We start from the raw sequence: 20,111 nt of genomic DNA, 5'->3' as shown, positions 1-20,111 counted from the left end.
GAACATGGGAAGGATCTGTAACATACTTCCTGAGCATCGAAACGTGAAACACATTATGAACTCTGTCAAGATCTGGAGGTAGGGCTAATCTGTAGGCTCGATCGCCAACTCTGTCCAATATCTCGAATGGACCAATAAATCTAGGACTCAACTTGCCCTTCTTGCCAAATCGCATCACACCCTTGAGAGGTGCTATCTTCAGAAACACGTGGTCGCCAACCTCGAACTGCAAAGGTCTGCGACGAACATCTGCATAGCTCTTCTGTCTGGACTGGGCAGTCTTCATCCTTTCTCTGATAACAGCAACAACATCAGCAGTCTGCTGGACCAACTCTGGTCCCAACATCTTCCTCTCACCAACCTCGTCCCAATACAAGGGAGACCTGCACTTCCTGCCATAAAGTGCCTCATACGGTGCCATGCCAATCGTCGCCTGGTAGCTATTATTATAAGTGAACTCAGCCAAAGGCAACAAAGAATCCCAGCTACTTGGAAAGTCTATAGTACAAGCTCTGAGCATATCCTCAAGAATCTGAATGACTCTCTCTGACTGACCATCACTCTGAGGATGATAGGCTGTACTGAACGCTAATCGCGAACCCATAGCTCTGTGCAAACTCTTCCAAAACTCTGAAGTAAATCTGGGGTCACGATCAGACACGATCGACACAGGGACACCATGAAGTCTGACAATCTCTGCTATGTAGTCCTCGGCATACTGGTTCATCGAATACGTCGTCTTGACTGGAAGAAAGTGCGCTGACTTAGTCAATCGATCAACGACAACCCAAATAGAATTGAAACCTCTCCGCACTCTGGAAAGACCAGTCACGAAATCCATCGTAATATGCTCCCACTTCCACTGAGGAATCGGCAACGACAACAATGTCCCAGCAGGTCTCTGGTGCTCAATCTTCACCTGCTGACAAGTAAGGCACTGAGAAATGAACACGGCAACATCCTTCTTCATACCTGGCCACCAGTAGAGTCGACGAAGATCCTGATACATCTTCGTACTGCCTGGATGAATCGAATACGGCGCGGTATGAGCCTCTGTCAGAATATCTCTACGAATATCATCGCCAACAGGAACACAAATACGACCTCTGAAAGTCACCAAACCATCACCATTCAAGGCGAACTCTGAATTACCTCTAATCTCTGCTCTATCTCTCAACTCTGTCAACTGAACATCAGTCGACTGCTCTCTACGGATCCTGTCCGTCAATGAAGATCGAATAACTAACGCTGAAAGACGAGCAATGGTGCCTGGAATCACCAGATCAATATCCTCTCTCTGCAAATCCATCAGCAACGGTCTCTGAATCAAAGAACTCAATGAAACACTCGACTTGCGGCTTAAAGCATCAGCCACAACATTCGCCTTCCCTGGGTGATAACTGATAGTCACATCGTAATCCTTGACAAGCTCTAACCACCTCCTCTGTCGCATATTGAGCTCTTTCTGCGAGAACAGATACTTCAAACTCTTGTGGTCTGTGAAGATCTCACACTTTTCGCCATACAGATAGTGTCTCCAAATCTTAAGGGCGAAAACCACAGCTGCTAGCTCCAAATCGTGCGTCGGATAATTCTTCTCATAATCCTTCAACTGGCGAGAAGCATAGGCAATGACCTTACCTCTCTGCATCAACACTGCACCGAGACCCTTCTTCGACGCATCGGTATAGACCACAAAATCCTCTGAACCACTGGGCAATTCGAGAATAGGAGCTGACGTCAATCTATCCTTCAACTCCTGAAATGCGCTCTGGCAATCTATAGACCACTCGAACTTCACAGTCTTCCTTGTCAGATTGGACAATGGCAGGGCAATCTTGGAAAAATCCGAAATGAAACGACGATAATAACCCGCCAAACCAAGGAAACTGCGTACCTCTGAAACAGTCGTAGGAATAGGCCACTTCTGAATCGCTTCTATCTTCATCGGATCAACAGCAATGCCATCCCTCGAAACGACATGGCCTAGAAAAGAAATCTGATCCAGCCAAAACTCACACTTCTTCAACTTAGCAAACAACCTCCGCTCTCTCAGCAACTGGAGAACAACTCTGAGATGCTCTGAATGAAGCTCTCTGGTCTTGGAATAGATCAAGATATCGTCGATAAAGACAATGACGAAGCTATCCAAATACGGCTTGAACACACGGTTCATCAGGTCCATGAAAACAGAAGGGGCATTGGTCAAACCAAAAGACATCACGAGAAACTCATAGTGACCATATCTGGTCCTGAAAGCCGTCTTAGGGTTATCAGACTCCCTAACCTTCAACTGATAGTAGCCAGACCGAAGATCAATCTTCGAGAAAACAGTGGCACCCTGGAGTTGGTCAAATAGATCGTCAATCCGTGGCAACGGATACTTGTTCTTGATCGTCACTTTGTTGAGCTCTCTGTAATCGATACACAGACGCAAAGACCCGTCCTTCTTCTTAACAAATAGAACCGGAGCTCCCCAAGGCGAAGAACTCGGACGAATGAAACCCTTATCTAGAAGATCCTGCAACTGCGTCTTCAACTCTTTCATCTCGGTAGGAGCCATCCTATACGGAGCCTTAGAAATAGGAACCGTACCTGGAGCAAGATCAATAACAAACTCTACATCTCTATCCGGCGGCAAACCCGGAACATCATCCTCAAACACATCCGCAAACTCCCTCACCACATCAATATCATCAATATTCAACTTAATCAGTCTATCCATATCCACAACAGATGCTAGAAAAACATCACAACCTCTACACAATAGCCTCTCAGCATCAAGACACGAAATAAAAGGAAGGACCAGCGAAGTACCTGAGCTGGCGAGAACTCCTCCCTGGCCATCATCTGCAAAAGTCACCGTCTTAGCAACGCAATCAATAACAGCACGATAGGTCGACAGCCAATCCATGCCAAGAATAACATCAAAGGCAACCATCGGGATCACAATCAAATCAGCAAAGACCTCTCGATCAACAAAACGAACGGGGCACGCATACACTATGGAAGTCGGGCACAAAACATCTCCCGAAGGCAAAACAACACTAAGCTGAAGGGGAATAACAGAAGGAACTATACCCAAAGATCTCAAAAACAATTCAGACATAAAAGAATGAGTAGCACCAGTATCAATCAAAGTAGTAGCTACTCTGCCTGAAATTAAAATGGAACTAGAGATTACAGAAGAATTACGATTAATACCTTCCTTAGTCATCGAAAAGATACGACCCTGCACCTTCTCCTGGCTAGCTCCCTTAGGACAATCTCTGGAAATATGGCCTGGCATGCCACAACGATAACAAGAACGAGTGCCAAATCTACACTCTCCACGATGAGGTCTGCCACACTTGGGACACAAAGATCTCTCAGAATCAGACGGAGCAACTGGCACTGACGGTGGCCTAGGACTCTGATCCACCTTGCCCTTCCCCTTGAATCGATCTCTGCCACGCTGACCTGAACTCTGGCCTCTCTGAACACTAGCCTGGTGCCTCGCCTGTCTCTCCCTGGCGATATCCTTCTCGTCCTGCTCTGCTAGCAACGCCTTGGACACAATCTCCTTGAAAGTCATAGCCTTGGACATATTGATATCACGCCTGATCTCCGCTCTAAGGCCTCGAATGAAGTGAGCGCCTTTATCTTTATCACTAGTAGCAATGTACGGAGCAAAAAGGCAACCCTCCTCGAACCTGAGAATATACTCGTCCACATTCAAGCTCCCCTGACGAAGCTCCAAGAACTCTGTAACCTTCCTCGCTCGCAGTGCATCAGGAAAGTACTTGTCGTAGAAAAGCTCAGTAAATTCAGACCACTTCAAAGTAGAAACATCAATGCCAACCTTGGTCGCATTCCACCACAAACGTGCAGCTTTAACCAGCATGAAAACAGCACAACTGATACGGTCTCTGTCCTCATAGTGGAGATGATCAAAAATCGCCTCCAAAGCCTTGACCCACTCTACTGCAGCTAAAGGATCGGAGCTGCCTGGAAACTCGGGTGGATCCATCCTCTTAAATGCAGAAAAAATAGCATCAGAACCAACTGCTACTGGAGCAACCTGCCCCCTACCTTGGCCTCTGCCCTGGCCTGCTCCTTGCAGTCTAAGCAACTGCTGGATCTGCTCACTGTGAACCTTAGCCTGCTCCTTCAGTAACTTGCCGAACTCGTCGACAACTCTCGAGGACGAACTATCCTCCCCCTCTGACGCCTTACGCTTAGGAGGCATCCTCTACTCTACAATGCTCACAAGACACCAATCAATACAAAACAATAGATAGATGCAAAGAAAACATACCCGGACAGTTGAAAGTAGACGAAGTCATATGCATTGGTCCGAAGAAAACACCGCTCTGATACCACTAAATGTGACACCCCGATCCTCTTTTAAAATAAATACGCAGCGGAAATAAAATTTTCTCTTTAAAATATACGGAAGGAGTTTCAAAATACATTTCATCAAATATCTTTACAAAATAAATACATGATCATTTAAATGACATAACAAAAACAAAACATCATTCCTATGATCATGCCAAAATTCTCCTTCCAACGGTGTATGCATATGACCCCCGATCTACAGTCAACGTCCCGAGGCACCACTCTGATCTGCATCACATGAAAATAACTGAAATGAGAATAAATCTCAGCAAGTGGAACTCTTATATAACAATGAACAATAACTCTGTAAAACATCTCTTTGAAATCATAAATACCATCAACTCTGAACTGTAAACTCTGAATATCAATAACATAGCAATAGCATATAAAATATGATGGTATTTCTCTTTTGCTCTGGGGATTGATATCAATAGTATCTCTGCTCTGGGGTGCTCGTATCCCAAATCGATATAAATACCGATAACTCTGAGGGATATAAGCCTATAGGCGATGATCATCTAATATTGCATGCAATCTCTGACTATGTATTTATCAATCCGAAAACATTTAAACTCTTCTCTGGTTTTAACAATCACTTTGAACTCTATATATCTCTTTGTATTCCCTTTAATCAATAATGAGACATACAATGCCTCCAATACATATAACAATACATACTATGGATCAAATGAAAGGGAATAACACAATAAACTCTTTGAAACACATACATATATAATCATGTGAGCAAAAGGAATGAATTTCCACTTACAAACCACAACAAACACCTCAACTTAGCTCTTGATCACCACCTACAACAAATAATCCACAAATAACACCAATATCAACTAAATATCCAAGATTACAAGCTAAATAATCCATAAATCCACATAAACAACCAACCTAAACAACTCTTAATTTACAACCTTAACAGAATCGCACCAAAAGCTTACCCAAGCTTCCTAGCACCAAGGAGAACGTCGAACTCAAGTCGAAATTCCAAACAAACGCCTGAATCGAAGATAGGAAAGGAAAGAAATGACTGAAAACCCTTGAAATGGAGAGAAAAGTCGAGAATGGAGGAGAAAAGAAAGGGAAAGTATGGCCAACCACTCCAAAAAGTAGCTTAAAAACTCGCCCATACCTTCACCGCAGGTGCGCTCCTCTAAGCACCGCGGGTGCGCAATGGTTACGGCATTCTCAAAAATTCTGGAACACGAACAGCGCGGGTGCGGCGACGCAAGCAGCGCGGGTGCGGTCTCTACCGCAGGGGCGGTCTCTACATCACCGCGGGTGCGGTGTGCTCACGGCATTCCAACTCCAAAACAGCACAGTACACCGCGGGGGCACTCCAGTTAAGAGCGCGGGTGCACTCAGGTCACGGCAAAGCACTATTCCCATGCAACTAGAATCGATCCGAAACTCTGAAACGAACAACCAACATCAACTAACACCTCAAGACAATAAAACTAACAATACTATAGCCCAAAAATACAACTCTGAACATCTAATCAAATATCCCAAATAACAAACGAAACATAAATCGTACCGTACACCGGGCTCGGCTATTACAGATTCTATTTTTGGATTACTTTATGGTCTAAACTTTGCACAATAAAGTTGTAATCTACTACTTGTCATCCTCAAATGGATGGACGAACTGAAGTTTTCAATAGAACTTTGTGAACACTTTTGCGTGATATTCTTAAAAAGAACTTGGATTGACATTTCTATGCACTTTATTTTGGGGTTGCCTAGGACTAAGAAGGGGAGGGATTCTATTTTTGGATTAGTTTATGGGCTAAACTTTGCTCAATATTGTTGTAATCTACTACTTGTTATCCTCAAACAGATGGACAAACTGAAGTTGTCAATAGAACTTTGGGAACACTTTTGCGTGCTATTTTTAAAAAGAACTTGGACTGACATTTCTATGGACCTTATTTTGGGGTTGCCTAGGACTAAGAAGGTGATGGATTCTATTTTTGGATTACTTTATGGGCTGAACTTTGCTCAATATTGTTGTAATCTACTACTTGTAATCCTCAAAACGGATGGACAAACTGAAGCTGTAAATAGAACTTTGGGAACACTTGTGCGTGCTATTCTTAAAAGAACTTGGATTGACATTTCTATGGACTTTATTTTGGGGTTGCCTAGGACTAAGAAGGGGAGGGATTATATTTTTGGATTACTTTATGGGCTAAACTTTGCTCCATATTGTTGTAATCTACTACTTGTCATCCTCAAACGGATGGACAAACTGAAGTTGTAAATAGAACTTTGAGAACACTTTTGCGTGCTATTCTTAAAAAGAACTTGGATTGACATTTCTATGGACTTTATTTTGGGGTTGCCTAGGACTAAGAAGGGGAGGGATTCTATTTTTGGATTAGTTTATGGGCTAAACTTTGCTCAATATTGTTGTAATCTACTACTTGTCATCCTCAAACAGATGGACAAACTGAAGTTGTCAATAGAACTTTGGGAACACTTTTGCTTGCTATTCTTAAAAGAACTTGGACTGACATTCCTATGGACTTTATTTTGGGGTTGCCTAGGAGTAAGAAGGTGATGGATTCTATTTTTGGATTAATTTATGGGCTAAACTTTGCACAATAAAGTTGTAATCTACTACTTGTCATCCTCAAACGGATGAACGAACTGAAGTTGTCAATAGAACTTTGGGAACACTTTTGCGTGCTATTCTTAAAAAGAACTTGGATTGACATTTCTATGGACTTTATTTTGGGGTTGACTAGGACTAAGAAGGGGAGGGATTCTATTTTTGGATTAGTTTATGGGCTAAACTTTGCTCAATATTGTTGTAATCTATTACTTTTCATCCTCAAACAGATGGACAAACTGAAGTTGTCAATAGAACTTTGGGAACACTTTTGCCTGCTATTCTTAAAAAGAACTTGGACTGACATTTCTATGGACCTTATTTTGGGGTTGCCTAGGACTAAGAAGGGGAGGGATTCTATTTTTGGATTACTTTATGGGCTAAATTTGCACAATAAAGTTGTAATCTACTACTTGTCATCCTCAAACGGATGGACGAACTGAAGTTGTCAATAGAACTTTGGGAACACTTGTGCGTGCTATTCTTAAAAGAACTTGGATTGACATTTCTATGGACTTTATTTTAGGGTTGCTTAGGTCTAAGAAGGTGAGGGATTATATTTTTGGATTACTTTATGGGCTAAACTTTGCACAATAAAGTTGTAATCTACTACTTGTCATCCTCAAACGGATGGACGAACTGAAGTTGTCAATAGAACTTTGGGAACACTTGTGCGTGCTATTCTTAAAAGAACTTGGACTGACATTTCTATGGACCTTATTTTGGGGTTGCCTAGGACTAAGAAGGTGAGGGATTATAATTTTGGATTACTTTATGGGCTAAACTTTGCACAATAAAGTTGTAATCTACTACTTGTCATCCTCAAACGGATAGACGAACTGAAGTTGTCAATAGAAATTTGGGAACACTTTTGCGTGCTATTCTTAAAAAGAACTTGGATTGACATTTCTATGCACTTTATTTTGGGGTTGCCTAGGTCTAAGAAGGTGAGGGATTCTATTTTTGGATTACTTTATGGGCTAAACTTTGCACAATAAAGTTGTAATCTACTACTTGTCATCCTCAAACGAATGGACGAACTGAAGTTGTCAATAGAACTTTGGGAACACTTTTGCGTGCTATTCTTAAAAAGAACTTGGATTGACATTTCTATGCACTTTATTTTGGGGTTGCCTAGGTCTAAGAAGGTGAGAGATTCTATTTTTGGATTACTTTATGGGCTAAACTTTGCACAATAAAGTTGTAATCTACTACTTGTCATCCTCAAACGGATGGACGAACTGAAGTTGTCAATAGAACTTTGGGAACACTTTTGCGTGCTATTCTTAAAAAGAACTTGGATTGACATTTCTATGCACTTTATTTTGGGGTTGCCTAGGACTAAGAAGGGGAGGGATTCTATTTTTGGATTACTTTATGGGCTAAACTTTGCTCAATATTGTTGTAATCTACTACTTGTAATCCTCAAACGGATGGACAAACTGAAGCTGTAAATAGAACTTTGGGAACACTTGTACGTGCTATTCTTAAAAGAACTTGGACTGACATTTCTATGGACTTTATTTTGGGGTTGCCTAGGACTAAGAAGGGGAGGGATTATATTTTTGGATTACTTTATGGGCTAAACTTTGCTCCATATTGTTGTAATCTACTACTTGTCATCCTCAAACGGATGGACAAACTGAAGTTGTAAATAGAACTTTGAGAACACTTTTGCGTGCTATTCTTAAAAAGAACTTGGATTGACATTTCTATGGACTTTATTTTGGGGTTGCCTAGGACTAAGAAGGGGAGGGATTCTATTTTTGGATTCGTTTATGGGCTAAACTTTGCTCAATATTGTTGTAATCTACTACTTATCATCCTCAAACAGATGGACAAACTGAAGTTGTCAATAGAACTTTAGGAACACTTTTGCTTGCTATTCTTAAAAGAACTTGGATTGACATTTCTATTGACTTTATTTTAGGGTTGCCTAGGTCTAAGAAGGTGAGGGATTATATTTTTGGATTACTTTATGGGCTAAGCTTTGCACAATAAAGTTGTAATCTACTACTTGTCATCCTCAAACGGATGGACGAACTGAAGTTGTCAATAGAACTTTGGGAACACTTTTGCGTGCTATTCTTAAAAAGAACTTGGATTGACATTTCTATGCACTTTATTTTGGGGTTGCCTTGGTCTAAGAAGGTGAGTGATACTATTTTTGGATTACTTTATGGTCTAAACTTTGCACAATAAAGTTGTAATCTACTACTTGTCATCCTCAAACGGATGGCAAACTGAAGTTGTCAATAGAACTTTGGGAACACTTTTACGTGCTATTCTTAAAAAGAACTTGGATTGACATTTCTATGCACTTTATTTTGGGGTTGCCTAGGACTAAAAAGGGGAGGGATTCTATTTTTGGATTAGTTTATGGGCTAAAATTTGCTCAATATTGTTGTAATCTACTACTTGTCATCGTCAAACAGATGGACAAACTGAAGTTGTCAATAAAACTTTGGGAACACTTTTGCGTGCTATTCTTAAAAAGAACTTGGACTGACATTTCTATGGACCTTATTTTGGGGTTGCCTAGGACTAAGAAGGTGAGGGATTCTATTTTTGGATTACTTTATGGGCTAAACTTTGCACAATAAAGTTGTAATCTATTACTTGTCATCCTCAAACGGATGGACGAACTGAAGTTGTCAATAGAACTTTGAGAACCCTTGTGCGTGCTATTCTTAAAAGAACTTGGATTGACATTTCTATGGACTTTATTTTAGGGTTGCCTAGGACTAAGAAGGGGAGAGATTCTATTTTCGGACTACTTTAAGGGCTAAACTTTGCTCCATATTGTTGTAATCTACTACTTGTCATCCTCAAACGGATGGACAAACTGAAGTTGTAAATAGAACTTTGAGAACACTTTTGCGTGCTATTCTTAAAAAGAACTTGGATTGACATTTCTATGGACTTTATTTTGGGGTTGCCTAGGACTAAGAAGGGGAGGGATTCTATTTTTGGATTAGTTTATGGGCTAAACTTTGCTCAATATTGTTGTAATCTACTACTTGTCATCCTCAAACAGATGGACAAACTGCGGGGACCCGGACGCTGATCTTCTTCTTAATCATCTTTGGGATTTAATTATCAATTAAGATAAAACAGGGTCTAATTTTTTTTTTTCTTTTTAAAATATAAATGCGGAAGGTAATGGAATCTAAACAATATATACATTTCTATATAACAACTACAGTTCAGTAGAAAAGTACAATACTGTACAACCTAAGTCTAAGGTTCAATTACTAAATTCAAGTAATAAACCATATCTGCTACAAGTCCGGAATCACCACGCTAACTCGTCTTCTCTCATCGTCATCTCGACCCTGATCCAGCCCCACCTGTTGTCATGCACACATACAAAACAAGACAACAGCCGGATAACTCCGGTGAGAATAAATCCCAGTATAAAACATGGTAAGCATGTATATAAACAAACTAAATCATAAAACATGCTATCATGTATAGAACAATCTATTTCATAGTCTATGAAATTAATCAAATAAGCATGCAACTCAATTCAGATAAACAGGCATATAAACAATCTTAATCATAAAACATGCTAACCCAACTGAAAGCAGTAATGATGGGTCCCATGATCTAGGAGCCACATCCATATAAGTATGCAATTCTAATCAAATCATGTCTAGACTTGACTCGATCTATAACTCTAGGGATCCCGGTGTGAATAAGACGTCACTGTCTGTCACCTACCCTATCAATCGAGGTGCTGTACGTCTTATTCCTAGACTTCGGCCTGATCTGTATCCGCATCTACAAAGGGGCGGTGATCTTCCCCTAAGCTGAGATATCGCCGAACTTCTAGAAGTCTGCCTGATCTCCAGACTGTCCTATCTTAATGCATGAATACACAATCTGTAAACAAGCATAATCATTCTAATGCAATGCCACATGATCTGTAAACAAGCATAGCAAGATTTGTATACAAGTTCTATAAACAAATCTATAAACAATCATAATCATATCTAGATATAAACAATAAAACAATAGGTCTAGTATGTGATTTAATTGGGAAACTCAAATAGGATCTGATTTGAGTTATATCTTCCCAAATATCACATGAATTATACCTTTGTCTTCCCTGTCTGACGAAGACGATGACCTGTATTCAACTCTGTCCATATCCAATCTGAAATGACAATATCGAATACATAGTATCAGTGAATAACTCAATTCACAATCTGTTCTGATCAGTACTCAATTCAGTATACAATCTGAATCATATCAATACTATCACAATCTAATCGAAATCATATCTGAATCTGATCAATCTAACTCAGCTGATGTTTCAACGACATAATAACACAATCTGAATAACCCCGTCAATCTGAACATCACAAATATAATACTGGAGCTCATAATCTGTGTCAATACAATTCATACTCTGAATACTAATACAATTCTGATATAGAATCTCAATCAAAATCTTTCGAAAATCATAACAATTACAAAAACAGTCTGTTCTTTAATCTGTCTTCGATTCTATAATGTCTACGGTATCAGAAACATCATATCTGAATCATATTCAATTCTAGCAACATCATATTTTCAAAACATCTCAAAACGTAACAAAACTTACATCCAATTGTAGCTGTCGTCGCAAGGAACACGATACCGAAGTCGAATTCAAAAACAGACGGGCGGATCGTTCACAATTTCCAAATCTTCCCTCGGTTCCTCGATTCTCTCTTTTTCCTTTCTGAAAATTCGTTTCTGATATGCATGTATATATATCTCTACTATTTTATTAAAGTTCCGATGCTTATACAAACTGCCATGTGCGGACACCAAATTTTTCTGACCATTTTACCCTTTTGCTTAATATTTTTTTCTATCCAAATAACACCACGTCTCCAAAACCGTCTCCAAAACTTCCCTTTCAAACCCTTCATGCTGCACGGACTGCCGTTGCCCAGGAGAGGCGCGCTTAGCAACAGTCCGACCGACAAAGACGATAAATTCCCTAACACTGGGGTGTTGACACTGGGGTGTTGGAAAAAACCGAAACTTCTTAGATCCGACGCTTTCGCCAGTATAACTGGATCTAAACCCTCCGGGCTGCATTTCAATACCATAATTGCAAGCTTAACCGCCATCTCTTTCTATTCTCTAATTGTCGTACAATTGGATTGATTCGCCATGAAAAGTCCACGTCCCGGCGGTGTACGGAGGGGCTCCGCCATCAATACACTGGATGAGGTGGCAGATTCGTTGGCTTCCTCCGCATCCTACTCGGAATCTTTCCAAAGCGCAGCCTCTAGGAGCGCTATCCGCTCCATCACCGACACTCTGCTGGGATGCTTCACTCCTGTTTGTTCGTCGAAAAGCACGAGCAACGTCTTCACTGATTCTTCTGGTAAACGATTTTTTTTTGTAAACTTTTTAATAAATGTCTTGAAGCTTTCTTTGTCTGTGTGCATTTATAGGGTGTTTCTATCAGATTTGGCGTGTTTTTTTTTTTTAAATTATTCTTACGTGTTGCTTTGATGCATAGTTTTTGGTCTGAAATAATTGTTCGAAAAAATATTGAGTATGATTATAACAATTACAAATATTAGTTGAGATAAAGTAATGAAATTAAGATAACGAAGAGCTATAATTGAGATCATAGACTAAAGAAATTAAGCGAACAAATTATAGATCTGCCGGAAGTGTCAGCAGACCCGCGGACAACGGTAGAGCAAATAGGAAGCCAATGGTGCCACAGAAACTGTATTGAATAGTTTCAAATATTTAGCTGGTAGAGCTTGAATTCTCGCCACGAACTAACTAGAAACATTGAGATAGAGATAAATCCCCCAAGTAGAGAGTAGTAGACATTGCATCGTTCAAGGAACGATAGGGACTCATTTACGATAGTTCTTGCGGCAGAGCTATGGCTCGGTTCAGTAAATAACACAACTTTATATCATATTGGCAAACCAGGTTCGAATGGATATAAATTCTAGCTCTCAGCTTCTCATATAGGCATACTTTAAGAGACACATACATCACTACTTTCGGCAAATAAAATCCGTTCCAAACTGTCTTTGAATGCACGGTGGGTTATTTTTCAAAAAGGAAGATTGGTTATTCCACAAACTTTCATTAATTGGGGGGAGCCTCAGGGACTTGCTAAAAAAATTTACGCAGTTTGTGCTGTATGGCATTGAAGAGGTTGATATGCTCAGATTTTTGCAAAAAGGAATTGATTGATGAAATCGTATCATGTAAAGTTTGCCAATTGAATAGGATTACAGATATTATGAAAAAGATGATTTTGCTGATACACATTGTTTGATGATCATGTTTCTTTGGATACAAAATGTCTCTCTGTCATGATTTATTCACGTAAGATAATTCACTAGAAACAAAAATCCCCAGGAACTTAATTTTATGCTATTGTGCGGCTCAAATCACTTTCAGATACAATTTTAAATTGAAGATGCCACCCTCTTCCGCATTCGATGCCGGAATGCAAGTTGAATATGAATAAGGAATTGTATGGTTCGTCGATATTTTTTGTATCAGGTGCTTCAACTTCGGGCAACGAGAGGAGACGCGTCATTTATGGTAATTCAAATGCTTCAACTCACTCAAAAGAACCTGGTAGTGTTAAATTCACCATAGAAGAGATTAACAAAGCCACCATAATCGTAATTTCTGGTCGCCTCTCTCCTCCTTCAGCTTCTTCGTCTTTTTTCCCCCTTAATTTATCTGTTGGTCAATGTATTCCGCACCCCTCTTTCAAGAAACAGATACTCCTCAATATATTTTCTGCTGTTTGATTTTGCAGGTGCTATGGTTCTGAGCGCTTCGGAGAGAGTTATTTAAGTATATTTTTGTTCAGAAGGTAAGAAATGGTGAGACTTCTTCATTTTTGTATAGTTTTTCTTCTTTTTTTTTTTTATTTATCCTCTTTTATTTACGGTATTTGTTTCGTTTTTTTTGGTGAAAGCTCTAATGATTCGTGGGCAGAGACAAAAAATCCTTCAGTTTCATCCTCACCGGAGCCTAATTTGTTCAAGAAATTCAAACCCAATATCCCTTAGTTCATTGCTTATTTCATCTGAATTTGTCATAAAAATTAAAGTTCAATTTACATATTTTGTTGAATAATATATGTATGAATGTAATGTTAAATGCCAGCCATCTTATATGTATGAATGTAATGTTAAAAATTAAAGTTCAATTTACATATTTTGATACGGGCTTCAACAGTCATACATTATAATTTTTATTCCTTTGTGATTTTGCATAATTTTGGTTTGGATTCGTAACTCAATGTTCCATGATGCTTTCTCAATATTTGAATTTAATATTCAACAAAAAAAATAATACTGCCTTCTCAATACTTGAATTTAATATTCAACAAAAAAAAATAATACTGCCTTCTCCATACTTGAATTTAATATTCAACAAAAAAAAAATACTACGCCAATATAATGATTTCATTTGTTTTTGGTGTTTTGTTTTGAGGTATGAGACGTGTGAGCTTTATCTTTTACAAAATGATAGACAACTACGACCCTCATTAAATTTTAAACTGATTTTTTTCATTTAAGGATGTTTATTTAAGGATTTTAGAAAAGTTTATTTATTTACATTGTATTTAGCGAATGCTTTTATTTACCGTGTATTTAGCGAAATCCTTTGCAGTAGTTTACATTTTGTTCTGTCATTGTATATTTTAGAAATTTTGTTATGTTTCTGGATCCTTACCACCTGGTCAACCTCCCCAAATGGAGTGGTCTATTGCCCAAGCCATAACTTACAGGTACTCCAAGATCTTAGTCATGAGTTTGAAAGAAACCAGCAAATGAATATGCAATGCATCAAATATTTATCAAGAAAACTACACTTGAAACGGTGTTCACAGGTGGAACCTGACATCAAATGCAGCTAGGCGAAACCCTTCGGGTTCTTTCCATTACGGGAAAATAAATGTTTCTAAAATGTTTATTTATTTATCGTGTATTTAGCGAAATCTTTGCAGTAGTTTACATTTTGTTCTGTCATATCGAATTTTTATAGCACGCTTTAATAGATTGTTTTATTTATTTTGTGTGTTTAGGTTGAACTATAGTATGATTCGATAAAATGAATATTTTCTTATTACGCTTGACCATAAAAAGGTTTAGCTTATGTATAAAATTCTTAAGGATATCTATCACTTGAATATTTTTTTCAATTTAGTAGGTGAATGTAGAAGACAAATTTTAGGTTTTTTATATTCAATAAATTTTAGTTTAATGATATTCTCATATTTTTAGACAATTTTTTGCCTATTTATTTATTTATTTTTTTTACATTGAAATTTATCATTATTTCATATGATATGATATTACTGATTCAAAATAATATTATTTTTAATATCAACATATTTATCATGTGAGATAACAAATTGAGTTTTGCATATTTATTTAAGCTTTTTAATCCCTTGCTTTTCATGGATCAAGTACAAATTTTTTTACAGTCATGGTGTTGGGCAATCACGAAGGTTTAATATCTTAATGTCATATATTCATGACACACGCAACGCGTGTGCCTCGGTGGCTAGTATATATATACACACGAACATGCAATAGGCCAAGTGGCTCGCCTTTCAAGCTACACGTTACTCGCTCGGGCGGACAAAAGTTGCCGCCCGGGCGAGTAATTCTCGGCCCTCGCCCATTCCAGCAGCCTCGCTCGGGCGGTCAAAAACATCCGCCCGGGCGAGTGACTCGCGGCCCTCTTCTCCTAGGCACTCTCGCTCGGGCGGTCAAAAAAGTCCGCCCGGGCGAGTCACTTTCGCCCAACACTATTATTATCTCAATTTAATCTTAAAATAACCTGGTTATAATCATGTCCACTCAAAATCAATAATCTCAAACTAACATGTTGAGATGTTAGGTCGAACATCTCGGTGTAAAATACACCACGCCCGGCTTCGTCATTTGAGTTCCTATAACCTCAATTATGTCAATTAATCAACATCTGATTACCGTAATTACATCTCGGGCATTACATTTCTCCCCCTCTTAGTTCTGAGTTCGTCCTCGAACTCATAACAATCAATTCAGATATATCAGAAGAAATGCGTACAGAGTTTAAACCAGAACTCAAATATCTGATTCCTAGCAGGAATAAGAATTCATTAAGTATCATATCATAATACTTCTCAAACTAGTTCTGACAAAATCAATCTCATCATACTGGCTATACAACATCCGTATAAACCGATCTACAGCTTATCACATATCAGTATCATCAGCTGTTAACAAATCTGTTTACCTCAAACAAAGACATAAACAATCTTTAGCTTCAACTACCAATCGTCATCATCCGACGTTGGTTTCTTAAATCTGTCCATTCTGAACTATCTGCATCTTTCTTCGAATTGTCTTCAAAAGAAATCTGTAGTACTCATCGTATACTGTCTTGTCTATACTATCTCATTACTCTTCTGATAAGCTGATAGCTATTGTCACACAGTAATACTGAATTATATCAATTAGTGCTAACATCCAGCACTAAAGCTGTACAAAAATCTTCCAATCTCTGGATAACACATTCTGACTGCCTGTCAATCTGTGAAACAATCTAAGAGAGAATTCATGATATACTCTATCACGAATACAAACTCAAGCAAAATCACAATCTGATATAATCTACTTAAATTTTATGTTCCATCTGAACCTTTCTTTGACATCGATCTATGTCATCTAGTTCTGTTTGTACGTAATCTGGCACAAACTGATAGATATAGATTGAACAATCTGTCAATCTTAATCATATCATATCACAATCTGTAGAAAATGGCGGTAATTTTATTACCAAAGCCATAGAAATGTACTCCCATTTCTATTTAAAAACATACAATTCTGTAATAAATCTTCTGATTTCTATCTTTCTGTCTTTTCTGTTAGCGATTCTTACATATCAATACAATTTCTGCCAACATTTAATACAATTCTGTTATAACTGATTTCATCTTTCTATATCAAAACTATCTGTTCGAATACAATACATTCTCAATCATCAGACTGAACCCTGAATCCATGGCTGTAAGCTTCTGACAATATTTGTTCTTTCTGATTCGAACTATTTGATATAAACAATTCAGTTAATAACATATAAAATAAAGAAGAAATACCTACCTGGTATTCGGCTCTGATTATAAATATCAATTCTGTTATACAATTCTGAAACATTCGGATATCACAAGCTAATCAATCTTATACAAACACAATTCACCTATCGGTTGCCCTAATCGAAACTCTGTTCTGATTATCGAAATACAATTCTGAGCATTCTGATTACATTTCTAAACTGTTGCAACTCTCAACTGTTTACAATATTCTGTATCAAACATACATGCAAACTACAGTAATATCAATCAGATTCAAGATAAAAACAGCCTATACAGATCTAGTGAGTTTAAGAAAACTCATAGAACAACGATTGCTGGCAATACTGATAATTCTGACTACTGATCAATCTTCACAGTGCCCAAATCATCTGCTATATCTCATCTGCAAATAGAATATGCTCCCAAACAATATAAGATGTCTCAAATACTGATTTCGAGTAATCACAATACGCAAGCAGATATAACATAATAAGGGAATAAGAGAATAAGAAAATCTGTAAAACTCAGCATTTCTGACTTTCTGACATCTCTACTAATTCTGATATATCTGTTACCTATGTCGTTTACAGTCACTGATTTCTGTCTCAACGGTGCAAATAAATCGGTATACAAACTGCAGATATCACATATTCTGAATACAATCTGTTTCAATTATGATTCTTATCTGAATAATTTCTGTATACAATCATCACAGTTCTCAGAATATTCAATAAAATCTTCAGGTATTCGATTCGATCAATCAAATACTGCAATTATATCAAATCTCATAGAGACAATGAGTATAAAATCATCAGAACATCTCTGAAGATACTAACACATACCAAAGAGAAAAAACTAAATCAGATGTAACTCTTGGTTGGTACTCTTCTACTGATCTTTCAATTCATTCTATATCATTCTATACATTCAGTATCTAATCTAAATTCACTTCTGAAATCTATCTTTCTGATATAGCACATCTAAAATCTTATCTAGCCAAACATCTGCCAACTCGTATATCACTGGCAAATCTGCCAATGTTAGGCTCGATTTCAGTAGATCTACTGAATACATAGGGATGCAATCTGCTCCTTTCTGTATTAATCGAGTCCTATACAATACCGATATCAAAGGAATTCTAAATCTAGAATCATTATCGTGGTTTCTCCACTGATCAATCGTTTCTGGTCTGAATCTTACCCTTTCTGGAAAAATTCTACAATATGTCTGTACTTGTTCAACATATGCATATCAATAATGCGTTCAAATCAGCAAACACAAGTACATCATGATCTAACTCACTCTCCTTCTCATCTCACTGTAGTATAAAATAGTCACAGAAATCTTTGAGATCCATATTTCCTCCAAACAGTAAGGAAATCAATACTACAGTACAAACAACCCAACACATACAGCATATCTCCATGCAACTTAGTCAAAGATAATCTTACGGAATGCATTAGTATATATCGATACATATGCAATCTAATCATAAAGAATAGTACCTGTTATGAATTTCTGGGTCGGTTTCTCCATTAAACTCTGTTCCCTAAATTCTTCAGGAACGCTTCTGGGGACAAACTCTAGCAAAGTGCCCCGGCTGTCGACAGATACGACAACTACCAGTAACTCCCTGGCATAGCTCCGTGGGATGTCTTCCTCCGCAAGTGCTGCAATACACTCCAATATAACTCGGGCTAGAACCACTCGAGCTAGAGGAACCACTTCCCAACTTCTTGAATGGCTTCTTTTGAACTTTCAGCAAATCTTGCTTTCCACTCGTGCTGCCACGCTCAATTCTAAGAGGGGACTGCTGTGTCTGGGGTGGCTTCACACACAACCTGGTCAATTGTCTAATCAGACTCATCTCCGCTCTCTTTGCTCTACTCAAGATATCAGCAAAATGGTAAGGTCGTTGCAAATTCATAAATGCAACTACCTCTGAATTCAACCCTCTGATGAATTGATTCACTACAGCTTCATCATTCCCAGCTAAATGAGGAGCAAAATGCAGTAGAGTAGAGAATTTGGCGGTATATTCATCAATATTCAACTGCCCTTGGCTCAAATTCTCAAACTCTGCTTTCTTGTCCTCTCGGTACGAGACTGAGAAAAATCTTCGATAAAATTCAGTTCTGAATATTTCCCACGAAATCATTGTACCTCTCTGTGCCCACATTCTTCTACTGGTAATCCACCAACTCCTGGCGGCTTCTCGTAACTGATAAGGCACCATTTTAACCCTCTGTTCATCTGTACAATCAAGTAAATCAAACAAGATTTCTATATGATCAAACCAGTTCTGACAATCTTCAGATGTCTCGGTACCACTCAGAATCGGCGGCTGAAATAAATGAAATTCTGCCAACTTTACTTCCATCTGTTTTTCTGATGCATCTATCTGTTCAGACGAAGTGCTACCCCTTTCTAGAAATCTCCAAGGCGGTATATCTGAATATCAACCAGATTAGTACCCAATCTATACAGTCTGTCTCAGCCCTCCTCTGATCATATACCTCTGATCCAGACTCGGTTCTGATTCAGGCTTAACCATTACATGCTGCAATCAACTCAGATAACAAACAACATGTAATAGGGAAAGCGATAAATCATGCTAGCACACATCATGCAAGTCAACTGTGGGGACCCGGACGCTAATCAAGTTCTTAATCATCATTGGGACTAATTAATCAATTATAAACAGGGTCTAAAAATTTTTCTTTTAATATACAAAGCGGAAACGTAATGTAATTAACTTCAAATTACATATTAAAAGAAAAATTTTTAGACCCTGTTTATAATTGATTAATTAGTCCCAATGATGATTAAGAACTTGATTAGCGTCCGGGTCCCCACAACAGGTGGTATCAGAGCCATAGGTACTAGAACTGTGGATTCTTGAGACTGAGATAGAAGATAGTGAGCGGGGTAGAATGTGTTTCTTTCCTTGCTTGTGAATGCTAGCATGCTTACTGCTTTATATAA

At 38.4% G+C, this 20,111-nt stretch overlaps 1 protein-coding gene and 1 long non-coding RNA gene across 6 annotated transcripts; both read left to right on the top strand.

Moving 5' to 3' along the window:
- The first annotated feature begins 11,765 nt into the window (after positions 1 to 11,765).
- On the top strand, positions 11,766 to 14,157 carry LOC140824616 (uncharacterized). 5 transcript variants are annotated; one of them, XM_073186190.1, is made up of 4 exons: positions 11,766 to 12,389; positions 13,544 to 13,585; positions 13,809 to 13,865; positions 13,971 to 14,157. In XM_073186190.1, the coding sequence occupies exons 1-3, from the start codon at positions 12,173 to 12,175 to the stop codon at positions 13,844 to 13,846; spliced, it is 297 nt and encodes a 98-aa protein (XP_073042291.1). In that variant the 5' UTR covers positions 11,766 to 12,172; the 3' UTR covers positions 13,847 to 13,865; positions 13,971 to 14,157. The 5 variants fall into 5 exon arrangements, 4 of the variants coding, with proteins under 4 accessions (XP_073042291.1, XP_073042288.1, XP_073042290.1 ...); XM_073186187.1 differs by having other exon boundaries at positions 13,544 to 13,678; XM_073186189.1 differs by having other exon boundaries at positions 13,809 to 14,157.
- Positions 14,158 to 14,580: 423 nt separating this feature from the next.
- LOC140824615 (uncharacterized) lies at positions 14,581 to 15,130 on the top strand. The gene is made up of 2 exons (XR_012116396.1): positions 14,581 to 14,789; positions 14,892 to 15,130. It is a non-coding gene; the product is annotated as an uncharacterized lncRNA (long non-coding RNA).
- The last annotated feature ends 4,981 nt before the right edge of the window (positions 15,131 to 20,111 follow it).

This window comes from Primulina eburnea, chromosome 2 (assembly GCF_022965805.1).
Source record: "Primulina eburnea isolate SZY01 chromosome 2, ASM2296580v1, whole genome shotgun sequence".
In the NCBI taxonomy this organism is placed as follows: domain Eukaryota; kingdom Viridiplantae; phylum Streptophyta; class Magnoliopsida; order Lamiales; family Gesneriaceae; genus Primulina; species Primulina eburnea.
Note: the sequence above shows the minus strand (reverse complement) of the source record. Positions and strands in the feature narration are given on the sequence as shown.